Consider the following 27,851-nt stretch of genomic DNA (forward strand, 5'->3'; position numbering starts at 1 on the left):
ACAGGGCTCGTGATGACTCATTTTGCCTGTGACATAGCCACTGTAAATAAACATAGCTCACGTACCCTCAGCAGCTATCACTCTTGTGGCAGCTGTGCTTCACATCCCACAGAACACCAGTGCCTTGGGGTACCTAGGCCAGGGCCTGGCACACATTTTTGTTTTAAATACTGAACAGAGGGATATTGAGTCCATCCACAAGTACTGGTTCAGTGTGTCTCCCCACAGCCAACCTCCAGTGCCAGTTCATATTGGTGAGACTCAGCAACCAACTTGGTTTGCAAAGTGACCCCATCAGACAGGAAGGACATTGCCTTCCTAACAGCAAATGAGAAACGAGGGAGCCTTGGACTTTTTTTTTTTTTTTAATATTTCATAGCATGACATCCAGGTGGGTCCTGACCTCTGTCAATACCGCCTTCCTGAGGTTAGTTCCATTTCCTACTCTGCACCTGATTCCTGCAGCTCCCACCCTCGGTGAGAGGAGGCTACAATTCTGAAGCAAAGGGCTTGGCATTGAAGCTGTGGTCTTCCTGGGCCAGATTCGGGAGGGAATGGAAGAGAACATTCCTTTCAGGACAGGTGGCCAAAGGATAGGAGACAGAGTGGTTCAGCAGTGGGGGAAGGTTGCACAAGGGTGGGGCAAAGGGCACCTCCTGAAAGATGGGAAGTGGGAATGGGGAGCTGGCCTGGGGCTGCTGTGGAGCCAGCTGCAGTGCAGGTTGCAGGGGAGCAGGGGCTTCCACCTTGGGGTTGCTGTCTTGGTCAGCATAGCTCCTGCCTTCGGGGATGTCCAACTCCCACAGAACATCTGGATTCTGGACCTCAGTCTCAGTCTTGGTGACAGCAGGGGGAGGGCCCGTGTTGATGGCTGCATTCATGCCGTAGCGCCGTCGCTTGTTAATCCAGTACAACAATGGGCTGTAGGTGAATGTGGCAGCTCTCATCACCTCCACCCACTGCTGGGCACGCTCTTCCCGCCTCAAGTTCTTCCTCCAGTGCAGAAAGATAATGCACCCTCCAGTTATCACAGAACACAGCCCCAGGAATCCAAAGTACAGTGAGACCCACACTAAGGCAGCAAGAAAGAAAAAGAGGCATGCTGGCTGATAGCTGTAGCTTGGGGCCTGAGCTGTTTCTCACTCCTCTTTCACTTAACCCATGCATCAATCACTCCATCCACTTAACTACTTCACCGTTCGTTCCTTCCCTCCCTCATTGACTTGCCTCATCATTCTCTTATTCAGTCAAAGCTAGATTTCCAGGGAGCTTAAGCACCACCTTTAACTCTTTACAGATCAGAAAAGCTAGGTCTAGAGGTGGCATGTGCTGCCCAGGCTCAGTCAAGCCTCTGATTCCTAACCCAGGACCCATCCAATCCATCAGACTGAGAAGTTTCACTATGGGTAAGTCCATCAAGAAGCAAAAGTTCACCAGCACTTTGTGAGGCCCAGGCGGGCAGATCACTTGAGGTCAGGAGTTCAAGTCCAGCCTGGCCAACATGGTGAAACCCTGTCTCTACTAAACATTTTTAAATTAGCCAGTTGTAGTGGTGCATGCCTGCAGTCCCAGCTACTTCAGAGGCTGAGGCAGGAGAATCACTTGAATCCAGGAGGTGGAGTTTGCAGTGAGCCTAGATTGAGCCACTGCACTCCAGCCTGGCCAACAGAGCAAAACTTCATCTCAAAAAAAAAAAAAAGTGAAAGTTCATCAGTTGACAGAGACAGCAATGTCTCATCCCATTCCATTCAGCTGTGATGGTCCTGGGCTATTGATAGTATCTTCTCTGGTTGATCAGAGCATGGTCTTTGCCTTAAAATAATTCTTAGTTTTCTAGAGTAGACTATCTCCTAACTGCTTAGATCTCCTCCAGGCAGCCAGGCACTGTCCCATCCATGCAAAGGGCCTTCCCTGAGTTTCTCCCCAAGCCCTAAGGCACAAGTCCAGTGACAGGGACTGGAGGAGCACTTACTCCCAGGGAAGCGCAGGTCCTCCTGTTGGGAATCCATATGGTTGAGTTTGGTACCTGGCCGATGGCTCTGGGGAGAGGGAACTCACCCACCCATCTGCCCAGCCAATCAGCCCATCTGCCCAGCCAATCAGAGTCTCCAGAATGCCCAGGCCCTTTGTTCTCTAAAGGAGAGGTCACTGGGTTCTGAGAATTGGGCATTCTAGGGGCAGTGCTTGTGAAGTGGTCCTGGGTTAATGGAAGGAGGGGACTTCATCCAGTGGCATTTTATGGGTGAAGTGTCTTTACTACTTCTATCAGAGACTGGTTCACCTATTGAATTGTCTGTACGTACCCCTTATGGTGAACCCACAGAGCAGACCCCAGGAAAGGGCCATCGTCCCTCAGGTACTTATTGATGTTGCTGGTCTTTAGGGAACGGTTGATGGGATACCTGTCCCCAGTGAGGAATGTAACAGGGAACACACAGCATTGGGCAGCCCTGTTCTCAAAAAGTATCTAACCAAGTTGGCAGGAAAAAACCTGCTCAAGGGAACCAAGTGGTCAGTACCTCCTTCTTTGGCTCCAACAATCTGTCTTTTATTTAGTTACCTTCCTTCAAGTGCTGACAAGTGTTTCCCAGGCCCCAGACCCTGTGGGGCTCCCCACCATCTGGCCTGCATCTACTTCCAGCCTTACTTCCCTCCTCGTCCTCCACACACCTTTCCCTTCTGCCTAGTCCATACTCCTGAACAGACCCTGCTCATTCACATCTCTGGAGGTGTGCCCATGCTGCTCCTTCACCCAGGAGTGCCCCTGCCCACTTTTCCACCACTGAACACCTGCTCATCCTTCAAGACTCAGCTCAGCCCCCCTACTCTGTGACAGACTGCCCAGAATCATATCATCTCCAATTTGAAGAAACTTTGAGAGTTGTCTAGTTCATCTCCACCATCTGGTCCCACCATCAGGACCATGCTTGACTCCTGGGGGTAGATTTTTCCCCACACAGCAACTAATCTCCCTGGACTCAGGACTCACTTGAGTCAGGAACTTGCTCACCACCTCCTGAGGCAGCTTGATGCATTTATGGGCGGCTCAGTTAGAAAGCCCTTCCCTAATTAAGCTTAAGTCAGCCTTGCCAGTAGGTTGCACCACTGCTTGTAGCTCAGCTTCTTAGCACCATTTTAATGACTCCCCTCTTTATAGTCCTCCAGTGTGTGACTTAGGGAACTGTTTAGCACAGAATTCTCTCCAGGGTCCACTTACCCTTGTTTTCCTCCTATATCACTGGCCCCTACTTTCCAGTCTCCTTTGCTGCTGGTTTCTCCCTTTTCCCCTGATCTCTAAATGTAGGCATGTCTAGGGCTCAGTTCTTAGTGCTCTATCTACATTCATTCCATCAGTTATCTCACCCAGACCCCTGGCTTTAAATATCACTATACACTGACAGTATGCAACTGTATCTCTCCAGCCTGGAATGCTCCTCAGAACTTTAGACTCATACCCAAATACCTGGTTGACATCCCTCCTTGCCAGTCTGTTAAATTATCCCAAACCAACATGTCCAAAACCAAACTCTGATTATCCATCCTCCAAAGTCTACTCTATCTACAGCCTTCCTCCTCTTCATAAGTAGTAGCTCTGTCCTTCGAGTTGTTCAGGCCAAAAACCTGCAAGTCATCCTTGACTCCTTTCATTCTGTCACACCCACACTGACTCCATCAGCAAGATCTTTAGGCTTTTATTTCAAAATAAAACCAAAATCTGGCCACTTTTTTTATCACTATCACTTTAGTCCAAGTACCACCATCTCTCACTTGGATTACTGTTCTCCCTGTAGGGTGACCAACATCCTGGTTTGCCCAGGACTTGGGGGGGGTTCTCAGGACATGGGACTTTCAATGCTAGAGCCAAGAAAGTCCTAGGCAAACTGGGACAAATTAGTCACCCTTGGAGAGTTTCCATCCTTGCCTCCACATACCCTAAATTCCACCAGCAGCCAGCATGATCCTTTTAAAAAGTAGATCATGTTACTCCGCTGCTTAAAACATATAGTAACTTCCGATCTCATTCGATTTAAAATCAAAGTCCTTAATCAAGGCCTGAGCAATCTAACTAACTCTCCCTATACCTTCTTGGTCTCATTTCTACTGCTGTGCCCTCACTGATTCAGACTCAATAACCTCCTCGTCAGGGCCTTTGCACTTGCTGTTCCCCCTACCTGGAAGGCTCTTCCCCCAGCATTCCCACATTACCTTCAGGTCTCTGCTCAAGTGTCCCCTTATCTCTATCTCTCTTAGCCTGCTGTTTTTCTGCATAGCATGTAGCATCACCTAACATTATATATTTATTGTCTGTTTCACTCCACTAGAATGTAAGCTCAATGAATTAATACAAACAAGGATCTAAGAACTTCAGATAATGATAACTGCTATAAAGAGAATGCAATAGAGCAATGGGATAAAGACTATAAAGAGATGGGGGGGTTGTCATTTAGGTCCCTTGGAGGTGCTTACATGTGAACTGAGCCCTTAGATGATGAGGAGGCAGCCACATGCAGATCCACAGAGAAAACAGCAAGTGTGAGGAGTGTGAGCCAGGTATGGGCTAGCATACTTGAAGGACTTACTCATCCTCCTTTACACTGTTCCTCGCACAGGGCAGGGCTCAGGGCTGATCTCCATGAGCATAGGTTGGATTGAGCAGAGTTGAAGGCTCTGTCCCTGTCCCAGGAGGGGCTTCAATCAGACAAAACCCAGACAAGAAAGACCTGATGATGAGTACTGTCCCAGAGAGCCCACTCCAGGACTGGCCCTGTTCTGTAAGCAGGTGGGACACAGAGATGTTGATGTCACTGTCTCTGACCCCAGGAGCTCACACCTGGTTCAGACGGTAAGGAAGATTGTGGCATTTGGGTTGAGAGAATGGAAGGAGAGAGGATTCCAGGGGTCAAAAAGGCCCTGAATAAGGACTCTTCAAGGAGTAATCCTGGTGTTTCTTTGGGAGAGAATAGGTCAGTGTGGCTGGAGTTCAAGGAGTATGTCAGGAAGCAGAGGAAAAGGAGGCTTGGGAGGCAGCTGTCATCTTGAAAAGAGCTCAGCTCTCGGGTAGAACTTGAACAAGTCACATAATTACTCTTGGCCTCAGTTTCCTGACTTGTTAGATGAGGATAATACCTGCCACACAGAGTATGAAGCCGCTCAGTGTCCTGCACATAGCAACCTCAGTAAAGAGAAGCTTGCTGCTGTGATTATAGTTGATGAAAGGATCTTCGATGCTGAAGGACGGACTACTACAGCGAGTGCCTGGCACTACAGCGAGTGCCAGGGGCAAGCACCGCGAGGACCTGGAGGTCCGCTGGCGTTAGAGAACGGACTTGGCGCGCAGAGGCTGCTGGTCCCAGAGGGAGGAAGGGCGTTGAATTTGGGCAGCCTCCCTGGAGGAGGCGGGCCGTGGCAAACACAGGGCGGCGAGAGCGCGCAGTGCAGGGGCCAGAGCGGCGCGCCCCCTCCTCCCCGCCCTGCCTCGCTGCTATCCCGCGCCCGGAACCTTGGGCGCGCGGAACCTCGGTGCCGGAGCGCGGGCGCGGCGCACTCGGAGCGGGATGGAGCGGGCGCGCGGGCCGCGGGCCGAGGCCGACACGCCTGAGGAGGAGGAGGAGGCGGGGGCGGCCATGGCTGCTGTGGTGGTGGCAGCTGCGGGTGGCGCGGGACCGGCGGTCCTGCAGGTGGCCGGTCTCTACCGGGGCCTGTGCGCGGTGCGCAGCCGCGCCCTGGGCCTGGGGCTTGTGTCACCCGCGCAGCTGCGCGTGTTCCCAGTGCGCCGCGGCTCGGGCCGGCCCGAGGGGGGCGCCGACGGCAGCGGGGTCGGGGCCGAGGCCGAGCTCCAGGCCAACCCTTTCTACGACCGCTACCGCGACAAGATCCAGCAGCTGCGCAGGTGCGGGCCCGGGTTGGCAGGAGGCGGGCAGGAGGCGGGAGGAGGGGCGGCCCGGGCTGCAGGGCCTTAGGACAGCCCTGTGAGGTGGGCACTAGTACTGTCCCCGCTCTTCAGATGATGTAGCCAGGCTCCGCGAGGCTAGGTCACTTGCCCAAGATCGTACAGCTAGTTGGTGTCAGAGCTGGGAGTCTCTGCAAAGCCCTGGCTCGTTCCACGTTTGTCTGCTTTGGTTCTCCAAACGCTAAGGTGGACTCTTATGACAGCCCTGAGGCAAGCAGCTCAGAGACACCTGTCCTCATTATAGAAATGGGAAAACGCCTTCTAGAGAAGGGACTTGACTTGCTCAAGGTCACACGTTAAGATAGCTGAGGCCTGGCTCAGAGCTGGAGTTCCCAAGCTGGTGGTAGCTTAGGCCCTTGACTGCAAGGAAAGGCGATTGGGGATGGGAGGAGGGCATCAAAGACTAATAGTGTCACAGTCGGATCACCCATTGAACCCTCAAGATAAAGAGACGGAGGATCAGCGAGATTAAGAGACTTCCCAAAGTTCACACAGCTGTTTGGGATTTGTCTGACTCTGAGTCCAGGGTCCCTAACACCACCCCTTAGCTTCCAGAGGGAAGGATCTGGAGCTTAGAGGGGCTTGAGGTGCATATGAGGGGCTAGAGGAGGGTCTGAAGAATTCAAGTGGGAAGAGCTAAAGGAGATCAGAGGTGAAAATTAAAGGGGCTTGGGAGAGAATTTAGCAGCGTAAGAAGGTAGTTGTCTTATGAAAGGAAACCAAAGACTTAGTACTGTAAATTCTTTGAGTTCTGTCTCATCTCTACTTCCACTGCCTTAATCTACTCCATCATCGTCACCTGGGCTGTTGCCATTATCCTCTAACTAGAGTTCCCTACTTCCATTCCTGGACTCCTTTACCCCAGTTCCTCTCACTGCTACTATAGTGATCTTTCTTGCCGTTTGAAACAATTATGCAGTAAATGAATGAGTATTTTTGCTCTCCTTCCAGCGGCATTGAGATAGTCTCAAGTATTTGTCATCTTAAAAGCCTTTCCTTGATGTACATTCCCCTCCAGGCTTCTCTCGTTGATCTGTATTTGATCTCTTTTACACACAAGCATCTCTGAAGAGTTGTCTACTCATACTTTGAATACTTTATCAGCACCCATTTATTCTTACCCACTCATGAACAAATGAATAACTGGTTTTACCCTCCTTCCCTACTGGATCATTCTCATCAACATTTACACATACTGTTATCCCCCCACTGACAGCTAAATAACATCCAAACTCCTTAATGTTCCGCACAAGTTCCTCACACCCTAGTCCCTGCCAGTCTCTCTCTAGTTTTATCTATTAGCAAACTTCCTTTGAAAAAGAATGGAGAGGAGGGGATGTTCCAGGTAAGGGGAGCAGCAGCATAAACAAAGGTACAGAGGCATGAAACCACCTTAACCATTTGGGGATGTTTGAGCAAATTTTCATCACAATACCTGTTGTACTTTCATTTGTTTACTTTTATGCCTGTCTCTCCCACTGGATAGTGAGCTCCTTGAGGTAGGGAGTCTGACTTATTTATTTCTATATCCTCAGATCCCAGCAACACCTTCACTGCCCAGGCTGTCCCTTGCCCTCCCTACCCCTTCACTATGGCAGGCCCAGTTGCAGCTGTAGCCACTAGCAGGGTTGACCCTGGTCCTGGTGCAGCCCCCAGGGCTGCTTGCAGCTCTGGCCAGGCAGGTGCCATGCCCTACTAAGCAGAAACCCCTGGTCTGCCTCTTTATTGAGGAGGAGGCGGCCCACTATGGAGAGAAGAAAAACAGCCCATCTGCATGACAGTGAAGGGAGTGGTGTTTTATATCACCTCCAGAAAGGAATTTTATGGAAGAAGGGGCCCCCTATAATGCATTGACCAGGAAAGTCCACCAGAGGGATAGCCAAGATGTCCCTGGGTCCTCCAGACCTCACCCATGAAACTCTGGGTCTCATGGCCAAAGAGCTGGAATCCCTGGTTGATATCTTCACCAAAGTGTACAAAACCAAATATCCCATGGTTAGCTACACAGCCTGAAGAATTCTTAATAGGGACAGCACCCCAGCCTGGACTTCAAACCTGAAGACCAACCCCATTTTGACATAAAGAATGTGTTCTGATGTTTCATCTCCAAGAGCACCTTCTTTGGAGGGTAGGTCAGGGAGACACTCAGATGCTAAATCTTCTGTAAAATAGGCTGCCTAAAGCCTCTGAATCACCAGGATCTGAATAAAACAGATGTTTAACCTGGTTGGGGAGACATATTTTCAAGAACTGGATGTATTCACATAAAAGCTTGACACCTAGTAAGGAAGCTATAGGATTCTTGCCTGAAGAGGTGATCCAGCAAGATGACTTCAAAATTCTAAGTACCCTGAATGTAAGTACCTGAGGGACTAAGCCCTGTGTAAACCTAGGGAACAGCCTGCAAAAGAAAAATGTTACACAGGCCCCTTGAGGATTAACAACAGTTGAATAACAGGATTTATTTTTCTGGTTTATTTCTAGGCCTGTGCCCAGTTCTTACTAACTGAAGGCAAAGCTTTCAACCTCTCTGAATGGCAGTGTCCTTTCTCTGTAGAGGTGGAAAGTGATGCTTTATTATTTTAGAATCCAAAAAGGCCCAGTTGGTTTACCCTTTGATTTACCTCTGATCAGGTCAGACCCAGCTGCTTTTGAGTCCCGCCTGGAGAAACGCAGTGAATTTCGGAAGCAGCCAGTGGGGCATTCCAGGCAAGGTGATTTTATCAAATGTGTGGAACAGAAGGTAAGACCTGCCCCCATTTGTGGTGTTTGCTTACCACCACTCCTTCAGCCTCCTTACCCTCACCCTTATCCTTAAAGTTGGTTTATTGATGGGTCAGCTGAGTGAACTGAACATAGTCTCTCCCAACTCCATTTCCATCTATAAATGTTTATCCTGCTCTTTCAAGGCAAAGTGCTGTGGTCATGGTGGAGATATAGAAGTATGAGAGGGGTACTTCCTGCTCCCAAGAGGAGCAGTCTAGTGGTCAAGGCAAGGCACACATGGTAGTGGGCTAGAGGTATCAGAGAAAATTTCCCACGGGAGATGGAACCTGACCTAGGCTAGGAACATTGTGGGGGATTTAAATTAAGTAGAGAGGAGGGAATGGGACTTTGATGTAGAGCAGGGGTCATCAAATTTTTTCTGTAAAGAACTAGATGTTAAATATTTTAGGCATTGTGGGCCTTATGGTCTTCTTTGTGACTACTCAGCTCTGCCATTATAGTGCAAAAGCAGGCCTCGACCGTACGTAAATGAATAGGTATGGTTCTGTTCCAATAAAACTTAATTTACAAAAATATTTGGCAGACTAGATTTAGTTTCCTGACAACCAACCACCACTGCCAGCCCACCTCCATCCATTCCCATGTTGATGAATTAGCTTAAACAGAGGAAGAGCTTTGAAAGTAAAAGGGGTTTCAGGAGACAGCAAGGTACTGTGTCCAATTAAAATGGAGAGGGAAGTGTTAAGGCTAAAGAAATAAGTTAGGCATTAAACTCTTTGGGCTTAAGGAGTACAGACAGGACAATTTAGCTGCTAAGAGGGTGGGCTCTGGGGCCAGATGCCAGGGACTGAATCCTAACCCTTCCACTTACTAGCTGGGTGACTCTGAGCAAATGGTTACTTCTCCATGCCTCAGTTTGCTTATCTGTAAAACAGGAATAATAACAGTACCTACTTCACAGAGTTGTGCTGAAGAGATAATACCATTTAAAACTCTTTAGCCCCGTCTCTGGATAAGTACTTAATATATATTAGCCATTATTATCCTTAAATAGGAATCAAAGCTGAGGAAAAGCATGTTGAAAACTGTGTCTGGGAAGATTATCCTAATGCAGTGTTTTTCAAACTTTTTGACCATGACCACAGTAAGAAATATATTTTACACTGCAGTTCAGTACACATGTATGTATATGATTGTAACTGAAAAAAAAATTTATAAAATAATGCTTACTTTTACAACATGCAGTCCATTCTTATTACTTTTTATTCTCTTTCATCTTTTAAAAAACTCTGATCACAATCCACTAAATGTATTTCACAACCTATTATTTGAAAAATTCTAACCTAGGGTGGTGCACAGAACAAACTGGTGTAGGAGAGGCCAGCACCAGGGAGAATATGGAGTAATCCAGGTGTGGGCTGCAGAAGCCTGAATTAAGGTAGTTGCAGTAGAAAATTGGGATTCTACATTGTGTTTTAAAGTCAAATTAGAGGTGTTTATTTTACTTGGAAAATACTTTTTTTGCCTTGGGTATCCTAAATTTTACGTGAATCTGCTGAGTCTTAATGACTACTACTCATCTGACAAAGGGCTAATATCCAGAATCTACAATGAACTCAAACAAATTTACAAGAAAAAAACAACCCCATCAAAAAGTGGGCAAAGGATATGAACAGACACTTCTCAAAAGAAGATATTTACGCAGCCAACAGACACATGAAAAAATGCTCATCATCACTGGCCATCAGAGAAATGCAAATCAAAACCACAATGAGATACCATCTCACACCAGTTAGAATGGTGATCATTAAAAAGTCAGGAAACAACAGGTGCTGGAGAGAATGTGGAGAAATAGGAACACTTTTACACTGTTGGTGGGACTGTAAACTAGTTCATCCGTTGTGGAAGTCAGCGTGGCAATTCCTCAGGAATCTAGAACTAGAAATACCATTTGACCCAGCCATCCTATTACTGGGTATATACCTAAAGGATTACAAATCATGCTGCTATAAAGACACATGCACACGTATGTTTATTATGGCACTATTCACAATAGCAAAGACTTGGAACCAACCCAAATGTCCAACAATGATAGACTGGATCAAGAAAATGTGGCACATATACACCATGGAATACTATGCAGCCATAGAAAATGATGAGTTCATATCCTTTGTAGGGACATGGATGAAGCTGGAAACCATCGTTCTCAGCAAACTATCGCAAGGACTAAAAACCAAACACCGCATGTTCTCACTCATAGGTGGGAATTGAACAATGAGAACACATGGACACAGGAAGGGGAACATCACACACTGGGGCCTATTGTGGGGTGAGGGGAGTGGGGAGGGATAGCATTAGGAGATATACCTAATGTTAAATGACGAGTTAATGGGTGCAGCACACCAACATGGCACATGTATACATATGTAACAAACCTGCATGTTGTGCACATGTACCCTAAAACTTAAAGTATAATAAAAATGAATAAATAAATAAATAAAATAAAATAAAAATAGAAAAATATAAAATAACTAGTTGAGTTAATTAGAACAGGATTAATAGTAGATGGGTTGCCAGGCGCAGTGGCTCACACCTATAATCCCAGCACTTTGGGAGGTCGAGGTGGGCAGATCACTTAAGGTCAGGAGTTCGAGACCAGCTTGGCCAACAGGGTGAAACTCTGTATCTACTAAAAATACAAAACTTAGTTGGGTGTGGTAGCGGGCACCTGTAATCCCAGCTACTTGGGAGGCTGAGGCAGGAGAATCGCTTGAACCTGGGAGGCGGAGGTTACAGTGAGCTAACGTCATGCCACTGCATTCCAGCCTGGGCCAAAAAAAAAAAAAAACAGATGGGTTAATTATAACAAGGTTGGGGAGCAAATTCAACTGCTATGACAAATAGAGTTTACAACTTTATGTGAGCAAACAATTCTTTACTACAAATATTTTAACAATTGTCATTTCCTATAATAAACACTTATAGTAGTAAGGTTACAAGTCAATAACTCTTGGAAATATTACTATATTATAAACTTTAAATATTAGATAGGAATGTCCTTTGCCCCTTTTTGGTAAACAGTCTTAGAAATTTAGCTTTATGAGGCCGGGCGTGGTGGCTCACGCCTGTAATCCCAGCACTTTGGGAGGCCAAGGCGGGCGGATCACGAGGTCAGGAGATCGAGACCATCCTGGCTAACATGGTGAAACCCCTTCTCTACTAAAAATACAAAAAATTAGCTGGGCGTTGTGGCGGGCACCTGTAGTCCCAGCTAATCGGGAGGCTGAGGCAGGAGAATGGCATGAACTCGGGAGGCGGAGCTTGCAGTGAGCCGAGATCACACCACTGCACTCCAGCCTGGGCGACAGAGTGAGACTCCATCTTTAAAAAAAAAAAAAAAGAAAAAAAAGAAATTTAGCTTTATGATAAAATGTAGAATATGTAAAGATTTAATTTAAATTATGGCAGCTCTTAGGTAAATACTCACTTGCTATCTTTTGTATCTAGCTAGCTAGAGGAAGGCTAATGGCTAACACATATTCTGCATTCCCACAGTCTTGTCTTTACTACTTTGAGTCATTGGTTCCCCACGACATGGGACTCAACATACCCCTCTTATAATACATTTTTTTAAAATTCTCCCTTTTCTACCCTGAAATAAAACAATAGGTATGTAAAAATATAACCTACCTGTATGTATAACCTCAGGGGGGAAAATCAATATAATGCCCTAACCATAATATAAAGAAAAGTATTTTTTAACAAAATACATATTTTAGCATGTAAATATTAGGGCACGACTACACTGTGATACCTAATGTAGTCATGAGGTGCTTCCACCCATTTGTGAAATAACCATGAACACGTAAGCAGCAAATACTGACTGGCAAGTGGGTGTTATGTTGATAATTATAAAAACTCTAAAACCACTGGGCGCAGTGGCTCACGCATGTAATCCTAGCACTTTGGGAGGCCGAGGTGGCAGATCACTTGAGGTCAGGAGTTCAAGACCAGCCTGGGCAACACGGTGAAACCCCGTCTCCACTAAAATGCAAAAGAAAAATTAGCAAGCATGGTGGTGCATGCCTGTAATCCCAGCTACTCAGGAGGCTGAGGCAGGAGAATTGCTTGAACCCAGGAGGTGGAGGTTGCAGTGAGCAGAGATTGTGCCATTGCACTCCAGCCTGGGCGACAGAGCGAGACTCTGTCTCCAAAAAAAAAAAAAAAAAACTCCAAAACCATGAGCAGTTTGTTATCAGTGACCTATGATTCCACAATGTGGAATCTTTCAAGTTATATAGTAGTTGCATTTCTGGAAATTTTAGTATTAAAGTAGTGTTTAAAAAAAAAAAAAACAGGTTCTAGGCCCAAGTAATTATAAATATTGAAATATTATAGGTATTTTCACCTGCAAGAATGTCTAGCTAGACATTGAAAAGTTGTACAGGATGAGGGAAATTGTTTTTATTATGTAGAACTCACCTCATTTGGCACCCCTCCCATAATGTAGATATCAATATCCAATAAACTATTATGATAACCATAAAATTATCTGCACAGATTTCCAAAGCATTTATAGTAGAGAAGTAAAGCACCCATTTAAAGTTCTTATTAAATGCTTCTGATTTTTGGCATGTAGTTTCAACTGCTTTAATTACCTTATTTCATCAAATCTAAAGCTCACTCTTATTTTTCTCATTTTAACATCACTAAAATTGTCTTATAATTGATGTGACAGGAAATATTGTGCTATTTAATTGGCATCATTTTCTGATGCATAAAATAGTGATGCATCTTAAGATATGATGTCTTAGATTTGATAAAATGCAAATATGCTTATACTTAAGGCTTGAATTTTTTATTTTTATAAGTGAAAATGGATACAAATAATGGATTGGAGAGACGTGTAAAAACCAATACATGAGGCTTCATGATTGAAAGGTGAAAGCAGCTGTGCAAGTGGAGGTTTTGTTTTGTTTTTGTTTTGTTTTCATGCTACACCTGAGAATGAGTGGTATGAAAATGAAATTCTCATCAGGCACGGTGGCTCATGCCTATAATCCCAACACTTTGGGAGGCCGAAGCAGGCAGATCACTTGAGGCCAGGAGTCGAGACCAGCCTGGCCAACATGGTGAAACCCCATCTCTACTAAAAATACAAAAAATTAGCCAGGCATAGTGGCACATGCCTGTAGACCCAGCTACTTGGGAGACTGAGGTGGAAGAATCGCTTGAACCTGGGAGGCAGAGGTTGCAGGGAGCCAACATTGTGCCACTGCACTCCAGCCTAGGCAACAGAGCTAGACCCTGTCTCAAAAAAAAAAAAAAAAAGAAAGAAAATGAAATTAACTCCTTTTTAGTTGGTTTACATATGAAGAAACGGCTACACTGGGATGTTGTCAGTGTATAGGTGCATGACCAAAAAAACTAAAGTGTGTTCAACAGGCTTTTCTCTAATTTGTGGGTACAGGTTCTATGACCATCATTTATGAAAAGTGTGGATTAATTAAAGCACAGAGTGACTAAAGGCAAGGTTTTATGCAGAAAGTGTTTTTCAGCCTCAGAATCCCAGGTGTAGAATGTACTTCTGAGAAGCACAGCCTTGAGTGGAAGACTCAGAACAACCCATCCCTACTATCAGAAACAACTCAAAACAGGATTTACTGGCTATGACCTTTATGAGAGATAATGGCTAAGAGACAAAATAATCACTTTCAGTTGTTGTTGGCCTTTTTTTAAGGGTATCTAATTTGATGGAGGAAACATTAAGATTGAACACTCAAAAAGACTCTAGTCTGCTGAGGATGCCTACCATCAAAGTGTTGTCAGAGATAAGCAGTATCCTTGGATAACACATCTTTCCATTTCTTACCTCTTCTATGGCTCAGTGTGGAATAGGTCAGGACAGAACACAGCAATCCCAAGCAGGCCTAATTCTGGGAAGAAATCCCTCATATCCACAGTGGCAGGTGGAGAATGGACTCTCAGTACTAGTAGATGATAGTTTACTGAGAGAGAAATCTTATCTCTGAATCTCAGAATCTTAGAGGAAAGTTGTTGTCTTATAAACAATAGTTTTTATTTTTATTTCTTTTTATTTATTTATTTTATTTTATGAGACAGAGTCTCACTCTGTTGCCCGGGCTAGAGTGCAGTGGTGTGATCTCAGCTCACTGCATCCTCCGCCTCCCGGGTTCAAGCGGTTCTCCTGCCTCAGCCTCCCAAGTAGCTGGGATTACAGGCGCTCGCCACTATGCCCAGATAATTTTTTGTGTTTTTAGTAGAGACAGGGTTTCACCATGTTGGCCAGGCTGGTCTCGAACTCCTGACCTTATGATTCTCTCGCCTTGGCCTCCCAAAGTGCTGAGATTACAGGCGTGAGCCACTGTGCCCAGCCAACAATAATTTTTAAAATAGTGTTAAATTCTTAGAACAATTATTATAAAAAGTGGAGAGAAGTGAGTTCTCACATGCAAAATTATTTAATGAGATTGGGTACCTTACCTAGCTTAGTGACCTTTTTTCTTATGAGTAAAGTGTAGATTAATATCTTGTCTTATATATTTCAGACAGATGCCTTGGGGAAACAGTCTGTGAACAGAGGATTCACTAAGGACAAGGTAGGTTTCTAATTAAATATAGGAAAAAAAGCTTGAAGTCATATGGGACATCTAGAACAAGAGGCTGCAAATTTGAACATAAGTACTGTGGCTCAATTATTTTGTGTAAGGTGATTTTCCAGCTGTAGAAGTGAGAAATATTTCTATAAACTTTTGTGTCCTTGACCATGACCCCTAGCATAGCAGTTTAATTAAAAATAACAACCAAACTTTCTCCTCTTACCAGCTACAAAGTGCCGCAGGACTCATTGGTAAGGGTGAAGCCTTTGGGAAGTACATGGCAACCTAAGAGAGACTCCTCAGGAACAGAACTATGAAAACCTGTCTAGGCTTGGGGGCTCACTTTCTCTGGGCATGTGGGTTTTCTTATACTTGTTTTCTACTTTTGGAAATCTGTTTCATTGTCCTGACATGTTTGCCACAGGCTTAGAGATAGAGTTAAGCTGTTTTTTGTTTTTTTTTTTAATTATGTGTTAATTGCTTTTTATTTTCTCTTTCAAGACTCTCAGTTCAATCTTTAACATTGAGATGGTAAAAGAAAAAACTGCAGAAGAAATAAAACAGGTAATGAATGAAAATGGGCTGGCCTACTCTACGAAAATGTGAATTCTGTGAACCAAATCTGAAAGTGCATTTTCTGACACCTCTTTCTAGCCATGATGAAAGGTAATAATAAAAGGCAAAAGTGATGAATTACTTGAAGAAGAGTGTCATAAGAAAACCTGTCTTCTTTGTCACTCTTATATGTCTAATCAACTTGTATTTCTACTTTCTTTTTCATTCCTATAATCCACATCTCCTGTAACCCTCATCAGTACTCTATACCTGGATTACTGCACTACCTTTCCAAATAGGTTTCCCTGCTCCTATTTTTTCCACTCCACCCATAATATGTTCATCAACTGAGTCCTCTGAAACTTCTCCTTTCATTATGGAGAAGTATAGTGTATTGGTTTACAAACACAGACTCTAGAACCAAGCTGCCGGTTTTAAGTCCTAGCTCTATAGGACTTGGACAAGTTAATCAACTTATCTGGGCTTTAGTTTCCCTATTTAAAGTGGAGCAAATAATAGTACTTACCTCATAGAGTTATTTGGATAATTAAATGAGTTAACATTTATTATCACTTAGAACAGTCCCTGGCACAGAGTAAGTGCTATATTTATGTTTTTTCAAAAATGGGAAAAAAATATATTAGGAACATGGTCACAAATGTTCAATGATTTCCTGTATTCCTTTTCTTGACATTCATAGCTCTCCGTTATCACAGGACCTTCTTCAGGAAGCTTCCTGAACACTTTCCTTCAAAGCACTCATGAGCTATCCTGCCTGTTTGGTCATTTATATTTTTATACCTGTGATTCTTTTCTCTCTAATAAGCTATTTTTTTGGCATTCTTTATAGTTCCATGAATTATATATTAGGTAGATTGAGAGGATTAAAAGCAGCATACTCTGTATCAGGCACAATGCCTAATGCTTCATATGCATTATTTCATTAAATTCTCTTAACCACCCCATGAAGTGGGTGCCATTATTCCCAGTTTACAATTGAGGAAACTGTGACTTAAAGAGATTATGTAACTTAGTCAGTGGTAGAGCTGGGACTCAAACCCATGTCTGTTTGACTCTGCATCATATTCCCACAACTGGAAGTTGTGCCAGTTGCCATGGGTTTCCTTTGTATGCTATATCATTTACTTTAGCACACATTTAATGCATACCAATTAAATGTCAGACTCTGTGCCAGGTACAGAGATAAATGAGAGAATCCTCATCCCCAAGGAGTTTTAGCCTCCACAAAATGGATCAGATCAGCACAGCGTTCTTTCTGTTAATAGAGGCATATGCAAAGTGTCAGGGAGAACTCAGGCTGTGCCTTTGGGAAGAAGTACCAAAGGAACATGGACACAAAACATGTCATTTAGGGGAAAAAGAAGCCAGGCCCAGGAGGCCTGATCATATGACAAGTATCATTGAGACCTATAGTTTTAGGTATAAATTTGTGTTTGTTGAAATGAGTAGCTAAATTCAACTATATTAGGAAACATATATCAGTCTCATGAATTTCAGTTTTGATTCATAAACTGTCTGCTAATATCATAAATTAAATAAAAATCAGAATATGCTTTCCTTAAAATGAGAAGACAGTGTTTTGACATGCAAAAAAAGAAAAGGTAAAGCAACGTTATGCCACATTGAGAATAGTTTCCATAGGTCCTAGGAGTTAATAGTCCTTTTGTGCTCTGTGTTGATTAAATGGATCACACTTTGATTAGTATCTTCAATTGGGGCCCCATATTTTAACAGAAATGTTGACAAAACAGACCAACTCTAAAGGAAGTTGACCCATTCTTCAACACTAGCTCACTCTGGTGTCACCTTGGTTATGATACCCTCCTCTACTTCTATGCCTTTGTTAGTGTTGTCATTCTCTGCTTCAAATGTGTCTCTTATCTCCTTCTCCTGCCCTACCTGTTATCTTCCCAGCCTCCTTATTTCCCTACTAACTCCTAATCATTCTTCAGGATACAGTTCAAGTGTCCCTTCCTCTGGCACTCTTCCCTACCCTGGGTTAAGTGCCTCTTTTAGATTACGTGTTTCTTATTATTTCGCAATCATCTTTCATTCAACCAGCATTTCTGAGTACTTTTTGGGTTGCAAGGCATTGGTGACAACACAGCAGATACCTGTCTACAGGGGGCTTACAAACTAGTGAGGGAAATAGATCCATATGCAAATGATCTTATTATGAAGTAGCATATCCTAGGCATCTTAAGAGAGATATAAAATATGAAAGCAAGGGGGAGGAAATAAATAAAATAGAAAAGCAGCTCATAGGAAAACTTCTGACTGTAATATCAAGGGAAACTACATGGAAGAAGAAGCATATAGGCTCAGCTTCAGAGGACAGGAAGAATTTGGGAGGTCAGAGGTGGGAGAGAAAGGCTTTCTAGTCAGAGCCAATAACATGTAAAAAGGCATGGGAAGGCAAAAAAAGGTAGTAAAAAATAAGAACACAGAGCATCCATATGATATTAATGGTAAATAATAAAAAGACATAATATTGCATATATACTACATCTATGTATACTATAAAAGACATACTAGAAAGAAATAACAGTGGTCTTTGTTAGGGTGGTAGGACTATGGGCATTTTTTCCTTTTCCCTATTTTCTAATTTTCAAATCTTATTATATAATTTTTTTATTCCCCACCTTTTGGTATTTGCATCATGAAGGTCAACTGTAGCTTCCTTGTTCGTTAGTGTCAAGCAGAGGTAGGACTTCTGATTGGTATATACCATAGTCAGATCCAACAGACCTTATCTCTTCCACACGTAGAAGACTTTCTGGAAGCAGGATTTTAAGAGCTGCCTATAACATGCCAATAATATCTAATATGGTTTTGCTGTGTCCTCACCAAAATCTCATCTTGAATTGTAGTTGCCATAATCCCCACACGTCATGGGAGGGACCCAATGGGAGGTAATTGAATCATAGGGGCAGTTACCTCCATGCTGTTCCCATGATAATGAGTTCTCACGAGATCTGATGGTTTTATAGGGGGCTTTTCCCCCTTTTGCTCATTCTTCTTCCTGTCACCATGTGAAGAAGGATGTGTTTGCTTCCCCTTCCACCGTGATTGTAAGATTCTTAAGGCCTTCCCAGCCCTGTGGAACTGTGAGTCAATTAAACCTCTTTGCATTATAAATTACCCAGTCTCTGGATTAAGAAGATGTGGCACATTTACACCATGGAATACTATGCAGCCATAAAAAAGAATGAGTTAATGTCCTTTGCAGGGACATGGATGAAGCTGGAAACCATCATTCTCAGCAAACTATCACAAGGACAGAAAACCAAACACCGCATGTTCTCACTCATAAGTGGGAGTTGAACAATGAGAACACATGGACACAGAGTGGGGAACACCACACACTGGGGCCTGTCGGGGGGTGGAGGGCTGGGGGAGGGATATCATTAGGAGAAATACTTAATGTAAATGACAAGTTGATGGGTGCAGCAAACCAACATGGCACATGTATACCTAGGTAACAAACCTGCATGTCATGCACATGTACCCTAGAACTTAAAGTATAATAATAATAATAATAATAAATAAATAAATTGCCCAGTCTCAGGTATATCTTTATTAGCAGTGTGAGAATGGACTAATACAATATCTAACAAAAGCTAACATTATTTGTAGTGTTTATTCTGTGACAAGTGCTGAGCTAAGCACAGACCTACATTATTTCAGCTAATCATGACAATTCTGTGAGGTTATTATTGCTATTTTATTGATGTTATTTAGGGAGTTTGCAGTAATTTGCCCAAGGTAGTATAGCTAGTAAATGACTGGAGCCGAGATTCGCATCCAGGTCTGCCTGACTCTGAACCCTGAGCTCTAGTCCTTACTCTCTGGGAAGGCTCAGTTGGCTGGGGAGGTGTGGGTTTGGGGAGGAAATAAAAATGTGAAAAAAAAAGAAGTTGTCTATCACACACAAGGCACATATTAAGAGGAATGATTTTTAAAGTCATAGAATCAGTTTCTCTGTCAGGAATTTGTTATTAAGAGTTACAGTTTAATCATCTAGAAGAGTGGATTGTATTAAATCTTTTTTGTAATGTGCTAGTAAGGAAAGCGTTACACTGGGTTTTTCCTCTCTGTTATCAAATAGCATATTCCTCTGAGCAATGAAAGCTGTCACCATTTCTTGGCACATGTTGAAAAGATTACCCACATGTCACAGACTCCCCTCTCTTTTTTGTACAGATTTGGCAGCAATATTTTGCAGCAAAAGATACAGTCTACACAGTTATTCCTGTAAGTAGTTTGGAGGGCAAAATGAAAGTGTTACAACATGAAAGTCAGTTCTCTAACCTTAGCAGGTAGTTGCCTTTACTTTTCCTATGTTTATTGCCTCTTGAGAAGCTGCATTTTACAGCCCTGAGAGTTTTTATTATGCCCTGAGCACCAGAGATTGGAAGCTCCATATGGTATGTTTATGGCTCTTGTTTTCCTTCTTTCTACTTTAGAAATGTCTCTGAGTCAAGTCTCTGACAAGGGAGCGTGGTATAAGTTCATGTTGCTGAGTAATTTCCAGATGTCTTTTTTTTCCTACTGATGTTTTCCAACCAAGCTGTTGGAATTTAAGACAGGGCCTCTAGCACAGCTTTTTTCCCTTCTTGCCTATAAGTGACCTATACCTGAGCTGACTTGGAGCCTCTTCCTAATCTTTCTCTGGCGAATATTCCCCTTAGCAAGTGACATTTTCTTGGTCTTTCCCTTGAAATTATTCTCAGAGATGGTCACCATCTACTGCTTGACCATTAAGGTCTGTGACAGAGAAGGGATGCTTCTGGCTTCTCTGGTTTAACGTTTTGCTGGCCTCCACTATAATAAAGCATTTGAAGTACTGGATTATCAGCTAGTTCTTTGTTTTTTCCTGAAGAAGTGGTGGGGGCTTAGGTTAAGTTTCTATCAAGCACACAAATATATACTGAGATTACATGAGTAAGTGTAAGATTAAGGAGGAAAACATATAGATGGAAGGATAAAGTCAGGCCTTTTGGTGGTTATGATGGTATCACTATCTTTTTTTTTAATCTCTCATATATATATATATATATATATATACACCCTTATCCTACATGAATTCAACAGCCAGAAGAAGAGTCTGCACTTTTTGTGATGTTTTAGATGTCTGATACTGACTCATTGTTTGAACAGGCCTTCTTAGCTCTCCCTCAAACTGACTTGGTGACTTGATGTCTCTGACAATTGTTAAAGTTCCCTGGAGCATTTGGAGCATTGGTGCACCTAGTCTTTACACATAATTCTGACAATAAACAGCAAAACAGACATCTGGTTTTTCCTGTCTTTCTGTCATAAGAGTGATTTGAAAATGATGGAACTTAAAAGACTGTTTTAGTTGTATTATAATTCTAGAATTCAGTCTTGGTGAATTACATGTGATTGTGGCCTTTTGTGTTTTACTATGTGTAGGTTAACTTTATTCTTTTCCAACCTGCAGGCAGAAAAGTTTGATTTGATCTGGAACCGGGCTCAGTCCTGTCCAACAGTAAGTTTCTGGTGATCATGTAAGGGTTGCTTATCAATGTTGCCAAACAAGTATTTTCCAACCAATCACATCATATTCCATACTGTCTCACATGTTATAGTGCTCTGTTTACTTAATAAAGATGCTCACATGTTGATTGTACTAATAAGTAACATTTTCAGCCTTATGAAATCATGTGGGTTTGACCCAGTAAGCCTCTGGCTTTTTAGCTCCCTACCACATCAGCCCTTTCTGATGTAGATCTTAATCTATCAGTACAAGTGCATTTTGGAAGACATCTGAGACCTTAATCTTTTCAACTTTTTTTTTTTTTTTGCTTTTATTATTATTTTTAATTGACACATAATTATACATATTTATGGGGTACAGTGTGATAGTTCAATACATGTGTGCAGTCTGTAAGGATCAAATCAGAATAATTAGCACATCTATCACCTCAAACATTTATCATTTCATTGTATTGGTAACATTCAGAATCCATTCTTCTAGCTACTTGAAAATATACAATAAATTGTTGTTAATTATAGTACTCCATAGTGCCATAGAACACTAGAACATATTTCTCCCATCTAGCTGTGCTTTTGTATCCCTTAACCAACCTTTGGCTTTTCATTCCTCTAGTAACCACTATTCTACTCTCTCCTTCTATGAGATCAGTTTGTTTTTTGTTTTTTGTTTTTTTTAGCTTCCAACATATGAGTGAGAACATGTGGTATTTGTCTTTCTGTGCCTGGCTTATTTCACTTAACATAATGTTCTCCAAGCTCATCCATGTTGTCACAAATGACAGAACTTGTTCTTTTTTGTGGCTAAATAGTATTCCATTGTGTATAGATACCACATTTTCTTTATCCATTCGTTTGTTGATGGACACTTAGGTTGATTCCATATCTTGGCTATTGTGAATAATGCTGTAGTAAACATGGGAGTGCAGATATCTCTTCAACATACTGATTTCCTTTCCTTTGGATGTATATTCAGTAGTGGGACTGCTGGATCATGTGGTAGTTCTCTTTTTAGTTTTTTGAGGAACCTTCATAATGTTTTCCATAATGGCTATACTAATTTACGTTCCACCAATAGTATATAAAAGTTCCTCTTTCTCCACATCTTCACCAGCATTTTTTTTTTTTTTTCATTTAGAGATGAGGTCTTAACTATGTTGCCCAGGATGGCCTTCAAATCCTGGCCTCAAATGACCCTCCCACCTCAGACTCCCAAAGTGCTGGGATTACAGGTTGTCTTTTTTTTTTCATAATAGCTGTTCAAACTGGGCTGAGATGCCTGTTTTATTGGCAGTTTTCTTCACAGTTTTGGCTATGCTATCCTGGTAATATGTGCCTAAAAGGAATTAGGAGGTTGTAGCTGAAATACTGAGCTGCCAAAAGGCCTAAGGGAAAAGGAATAGGTGGGGTGGACCAGCTAACTTGGTATCAGTAATGATTTCTCGGGTTTTCAAAACATTTTTGGAAACATTGCTGAAAACAGAGAATACCTAAGTAAATGGAAATGATATATACCATGTTCATGGATTGGATGGCTCAGTTTGTTACATTTTGTTTTGTTTTGTTTTTTGAGACAGGATCTTACAGTGTTGCCCAGGCTGGAGTGCAGTGGTGTGATCATAGCTTACTGCAGCCTCAATCTCTTCGGCTCAAGCAATACCCCCACCTCAGCCTTCTAAGTAGCTGGGATTACAAACATGCACCCCCATGCTCAGCTAATTTTTTTTATGTTTGGTAGAGACAAGATCTCACTTACATTGCCCAGGCTGGTCTCAAATTCCTCGACTCAAGCAATCCTCCTGCCTCAGCCTCCCAAAGTGCTGGAATTACAGGTGTGAGCCACTGTGCCTAGCCTTTGTTATTGTTAAGGTGTCAGTTCTCTCCTAATTGGTCTCTAGATGAAATACAATACTAATCAAAACCCCACTAGGCATTTAGGAAATTGATGAGCTGGTTTTAAAATTTTACTTGGATATTTAAAGGACCTAAGATAGCTAGAACAATTTTGAAAAAGAACAAAGCTTGAGGACTTACATTTCCTGATTTCAAGACTTATTACAAAGATACAGTAATTAAAACAGTATGGTATTGGCACAAAGATAGACATGTAGATTAATGAACAGAGTAGAGTCCTGAAATAGACAAACATATATGTGGTTAGTTGTTTTTCAACAAAAGTGTCAATAAATTAGAGAAAGGATAATCTTTTCAACAAATGCTGCTAAAACAATTGAATATCATGCACAAAAAAAAGGAACCTCTACTTTTACCTTACAGTGTATTCAAAAATTAAAGTAGATATAGAAGTAAATGTAACTTTTTTTTTTTTTTTTTGAGACGGAGCTTGCTTTGTCATCCAGGGTGCAATGTGGTATGATCTCAGCTCACTGCAACCTCCACCTCCCAGGTTTAAGCTGTTCTTCTGCCTCAGCCTCCCAAGTAGCTGGGATTACAGGTGCCTGCCACCACACTGGACTAATTTTTGTATTTCTAGTAGAGACAATTTTTTTTTTTTTTTTTGAGTCAGAGTCTTGTTCTGTTGCCCAGGCTGTAGTGCAGTGGTGTGATCTCTGCTCACTGCAATCTCTGCCTCCCAGGTTCAAGCGATTCTTGAGCCTCAGCCTCCTGAGTAGCTGAAGTTACATGAGCCCACCACCACACCCAGCTAATTTTTATATTTTTAGTAGAGACAGGGTTTCACCATGTTAGCCAGTCGTCTCAAAACTCCTGACCTCAAGTGATCCACCTGCCTCAGCCTCCCAAAGTGCTGAGATTACAGGCATGAGCCACCGCGCCTGGCCCATAAATGTAACTTGTAAAGGAAAATAAAACAAGAAATCTAAATTACCTTGGGTTTGGCAAAGATGTCATAAGTACATTACAAAAAGCACAAACTATAAAAGAAAAAAATCACCTTGGGCAAAGTAGTGAGACCTTGTCTCTATAAAAAAAATTTTTCAAGCACCTGTCGTCCCAGCTACTCAAGAGGCTGAGGTGGGAGGATCACTTGAGCCCTGGAGGTGGAGGTTATAGTGAGCCCAGACTGGACAACAGAGCGAGACCCTGTCTCAAAACAATAAAAATAGGCCAGATGTGGTGGCTCACGCATGTAACCCCAGCACTTTGGGAGGCCAAGGTGAGTGGATCACTTGAGGTCAGGAGTTCAAGACCAGCCTGGCCAATATGGCAAAACCTCATCTCTACTAAAAATACATAAATTAGCTAGCATGGTGGTGTGTGCCTGTAATCTCAGCTACTCTGGAAGCTGAGGCATGAGAATTGCTTGAACCTGGGAGGCAGGGACTGCAGTGAGCCGAAGTCACACCACTGCACTCCAGACTGGGTGACAGGTGAGACTCTGTCTCAAAAAAAAATAATAAATAAGATTTCATCAAAATTAAAACATTCTATTTGCATACCCAAATAGCTTCTACATTCATAGCAACATTAGTCACAATAGCCAAAAGGTGTAAGCAGCTCAAGTTATATCAGAAACTCTTATAACTCAATAATAAGAGGACAGACAAATGGACAAAGGATTTGAGCATTTTATCAAAGAATAGCAGATAAGCACCTGAAAATATGCTTGACAGCGTTAGTCATAATGGGAATCCAAATTACAACTACAGTGAGATACCATTAGAATGACTAAAATTTCAAAAACTGATCATACCAAGTATTGGTAAGAATGTGGAGCACCTGGAACTCTCCTATACTGCTGGTCATATTGCAAAATGGTACAACCACTTCAGAAAATAGTTTGGCAGTTTCTTTAAAAATTAAGCATGTACCTGCCATACTAACTAGCCATTCCATTTCTAGATATTTTCCCAAGAGAACTCAAAGACTATGTCCATAGAATGACTTGTGCACAAATGTTCAAGCAGCTTTATTTGTAACAACCAATGCTGGAAACAACTCAAATGTCTGTCGTTAGTGCACAGAAATTGTGGAAAGAGAATGTCCATGTGTGTGTGTGTGTGTGTGTATACATACACAATGGAATAATATTCAGCAGTAAAAGGAATGAACTATTGATACATGCAACAACATGATGTTCTGTGAAAGGGCAAAACGACCCCCAAATGCTGAAGGAGCTGAGAAACCAAAGAAGGAGGCAGACAAATCCAATTTGTGGGTATGGGATGATTTATTGGGGGAACTTACAGACAGAAGTGTCATATTGGGTGGCTGCAAGACAGGTAGATCTCCACACCACAACCAGACAGACCCAATATATCTTATATCTTGGGGAAAGTATACATGCTCTGGAAGGAATGTGTAGGTGGATACAGTCATCACCGCCTATGATTTCTGCAACAACATCAAGGATTGTTTTGGAAGAGTAGATGTTTCTACATAAAGAGTAATACATCAACTAGACATTTGGGAGGCATTCCTGGACTTGGGGTTAGTCAGAAGTCACATGGTGGACTAGCATTTAAAATAAAGTCACTGTTGTTCCCACACATGGATAGATCATGAAACAGTTATGCTGAGTGAAAGTAACCAAACCAAAAAAGTACTCATTTTGTGGTTCTGTTTTTACAAAATTCTACAAGTGCACACTAACCTATAGTGGCAGAAAGCAAATCAGTGGTTGCTTAGGGACAGTAAGGGACAGGGAAGTATGAACTACAAAGGGCAAAGAAAACTTGGAAGTGATAACCATGTTCATTTTGTTGATTTTGGTTATGGTTTCACAGTACATATATGTCACACTCATCAAATTGTATACTTTAAATATGTGCAATTTGTTGTATTTCAAGTATACCTCAGTAAAGCTCTAAAAAAAATATTTTCCCTAGCAAGGGATCATCTGTCAGGTAGACACTAAGTTTATATCATCTAATAATAATAAATTGGAGCCTGAGTGGTTGACAGTAAGAAGATAATTTGTGACTACTGTGTGTTGGGCTGCTTTATACTTTTGTTTGTTCTGGCACCATTCTTTTCTCTACTACTCATCCCCAATTCTAAACATCTTGAACGTAAAACTTATTTTTTGGTGTTTAGTCTGGAGCCATGCTCCAATATCAGCCTCATCTGATAGAATGTGAAGTAATTATAGCAATTGGGACGAGCTAATTCAGCAGCGTTAGAAAGTTTAGAAATTGAAACATCCATCAAGAGGATAAATAGTGATAAATTTCTACAGTAGAATTCCATACAACAGTGAGATATTTATGAATTCAGAGTTATAGATATCAACATGGATAAATCTCAGAAGCATACTGTGAAGTAAAAAAGTTACAAAAGGATACATACACTTTGATAAGATTTAAATTTTTAAACATATAAACTACTACTTTTAAAAAATTTTTTTCTAAAGACAGGGTCTCACTATGTTGCCCAGGCTGGTCTCAAACTCCTGGGCTCAATCGGTCCTCCTGCCTCAGCCTCCCGAGTAGCTAGGACAACAGGCGCATGCCACCACACCCAGCTATTTTTTTATTTTTTTGTAGAGACAGGGTCTCACTATATATTGCCCAGGTTGGCCTCAAACTCCTGAGCTCAAGTGATCCTCCCACCTTGGCCTTCCAAAGTGCTGGAATTACAGGTGTGAGCCACCATGCCCAGCCTGTAAACTACTACTTCTTAACTTACAGTTATACACATATACATTAAAGTATTAAAATATGAAAAGGGAGGATAGACACCAAATGCAGGATAGATGTTAACTCTGGGATGGGATTAGAAGGGAATGCAGAGGGAACCTCAATTATATTTCTGATGCTTTCTTAGGTGGATTGATAAGTACATGAGTGTTTATTGCCACATATGAATTTCTTAATTTTAAAAAAATGTTTCAGGCTGGGAGCAGTGGCTCATGCCTATAATCCCATCACTTTGGGAGGCTGAGGGAGGCGGATTGCTTGAGCCCAGGAGTTCAAGACCAGCCTGGGCAACACGGCAAAACCCCATCTCTACCAAAAAAAAAGTAGCCGGGCTTAGTGGTGCACACCTGTAGTTCCAACTACTTGGGAGGCTGAGTGGGAAGATCACCTGAGCCCAGCAGGTCAAGACTGTGTTGAGCAGTGATCATGCCTGCACTGCACCATGGACAACAGAGCGAGAACCTGTCTCAAAAAAATAAAAAAATGTTTTAAAAACCAAATATGGAGGCAATGGAATGAATGTTACAGGTGGTTGGATATAGAGCAAATGATTTCATTTATTCATCTGTCTCCTTGTATATCTGTTTTTCACAGTTTCTATGTGCTCTGCCAAGAAGGGAAGGTTATGAGTTTTTTGTAGGACAATGGACAGGTACTGAACTCCACTTCACTGCACTTATAAATATTCAGGTAGGTGGCTTGTGCCCTTCCTCTAGAGGAAAGAGGACTACCCCTTGGTGGGAATAGAAACCCTTGCTGAGGCTCAAGGACACAGAATAGCTGCTTACTCCCAGCATTTATTATTGTGGCACGGATGAATTGTCATACTTTTTGTGTTGGACT

The 27,851-nt window shown here is 42.4% G+C and overlaps 2 protein-coding genes and 1 pseudogene across 5 annotated transcripts in view; 2 read left to right on the forward strand and 1 right to left on the reverse strand.

Annotated features, from left to right (window-relative positions):
• Nucleotides 1–342: 342 nt before the first annotated feature.
• On the reverse strand, nt 343–2,128 carry TEX38 (testis expressed 38). Of its 3 annotated transcripts, none has more exons than XM_054489122.2 (2): nt 1,973–2,112; nt 343–921 (listed from the first exon to the last, which is right to left on the reverse strand). In XM_054489122.2, exon 2 carries the CDS (start codon nt 879–881, stop codon nt 489–491), a length of 393 nt encoding a protein of 130 aa, XP_054345097.1. In that variant the 5' UTR covers nt 882–921; nt 1,973–2,112; the 3' UTR covers nt 343–488. The 3 variants fall into 3 exon arrangements, with proteins under 3 accessions (XP_054345097.1, XP_054345092.1, XP_054345087.1); XM_054489117.2 differs by having other exon boundaries at nt 346–993; nt 1,973–2,113; XM_054489112.2 differs by having other exon boundaries at nt 348–1,072; nt 1,973–2,128.
• Nucleotides 2,129–5,389: 3,261 nt separating this feature from the next.
• Nucleotides 5,390–27,851, forward strand: part of ATPAF1 (ATP synthase mitochondrial F1 complex assembly factor 1) — a 34,716-nt gene continuing 12,254 nt past the window's right edge. The window contains exons 1-7 of one of the 2 annotated variants that reach the window (XM_054489082.1): nt 5,390–5,890; nt 8,585–8,693; nt 15,247–15,297; nt 15,799–15,861; nt 20,077–20,127; nt 21,338–21,385; nt 27,603–27,698. In XM_054489082.1, the coding sequence (XP_054345057.1) occupies nt 5,556–5,890; nt 8,585–8,693; nt 15,247–15,297; nt 15,799–15,861; nt 20,077–20,127; nt 21,338–21,385; nt 27,603–27,698 (753 nt within the window). In that variant the 5' untranslated portion in view covers nt 5,390–5,555. The remainder of the gene's footprint in view (nt 5,891–8,584; nt 8,694–15,246; nt 15,298–15,798; nt 15,862–20,076; nt 20,128–21,337; nt 21,386–27,602; nt 27,699–27,851) is intronic. The other variant, XM_054489090.2, reaches the window with a different exon arrangement.
• LOC129012657 (neudesin-like) lies at nt 7,287–8,046 on the forward strand (annotated as a pseudogene).

This window comes from Pongo pygmaeus, chromosome 1, assembly GCF_028885625.2.
Source record: "Pongo pygmaeus isolate AG05252 chromosome 1, NHGRI_mPonPyg2-v2.0_pri, whole genome shotgun sequence".
In the NCBI taxonomy this organism is placed as follows: domain Eukaryota; kingdom Metazoa; phylum Chordata; class Mammalia; order Primates; family Hominidae; genus Pongo; species Pongo pygmaeus.

Bases quoted from the DNA above. Each gene is read 5' to 3' on its own strand.
- TEX38 (XM_054489112.2), bottom strand. From the start codon at position 2,009: ATGGATTCCCAACAGGAGGACCTGCGCTTCCCTGGGA. The intron at 1,073-1,972 runs GTAAGTGCTCCT...TTGCTGCCTTAG, and splicing joins GGACCTGCGCTTCCCTGGGA to TGTGGGTCTCACTGTACTTT.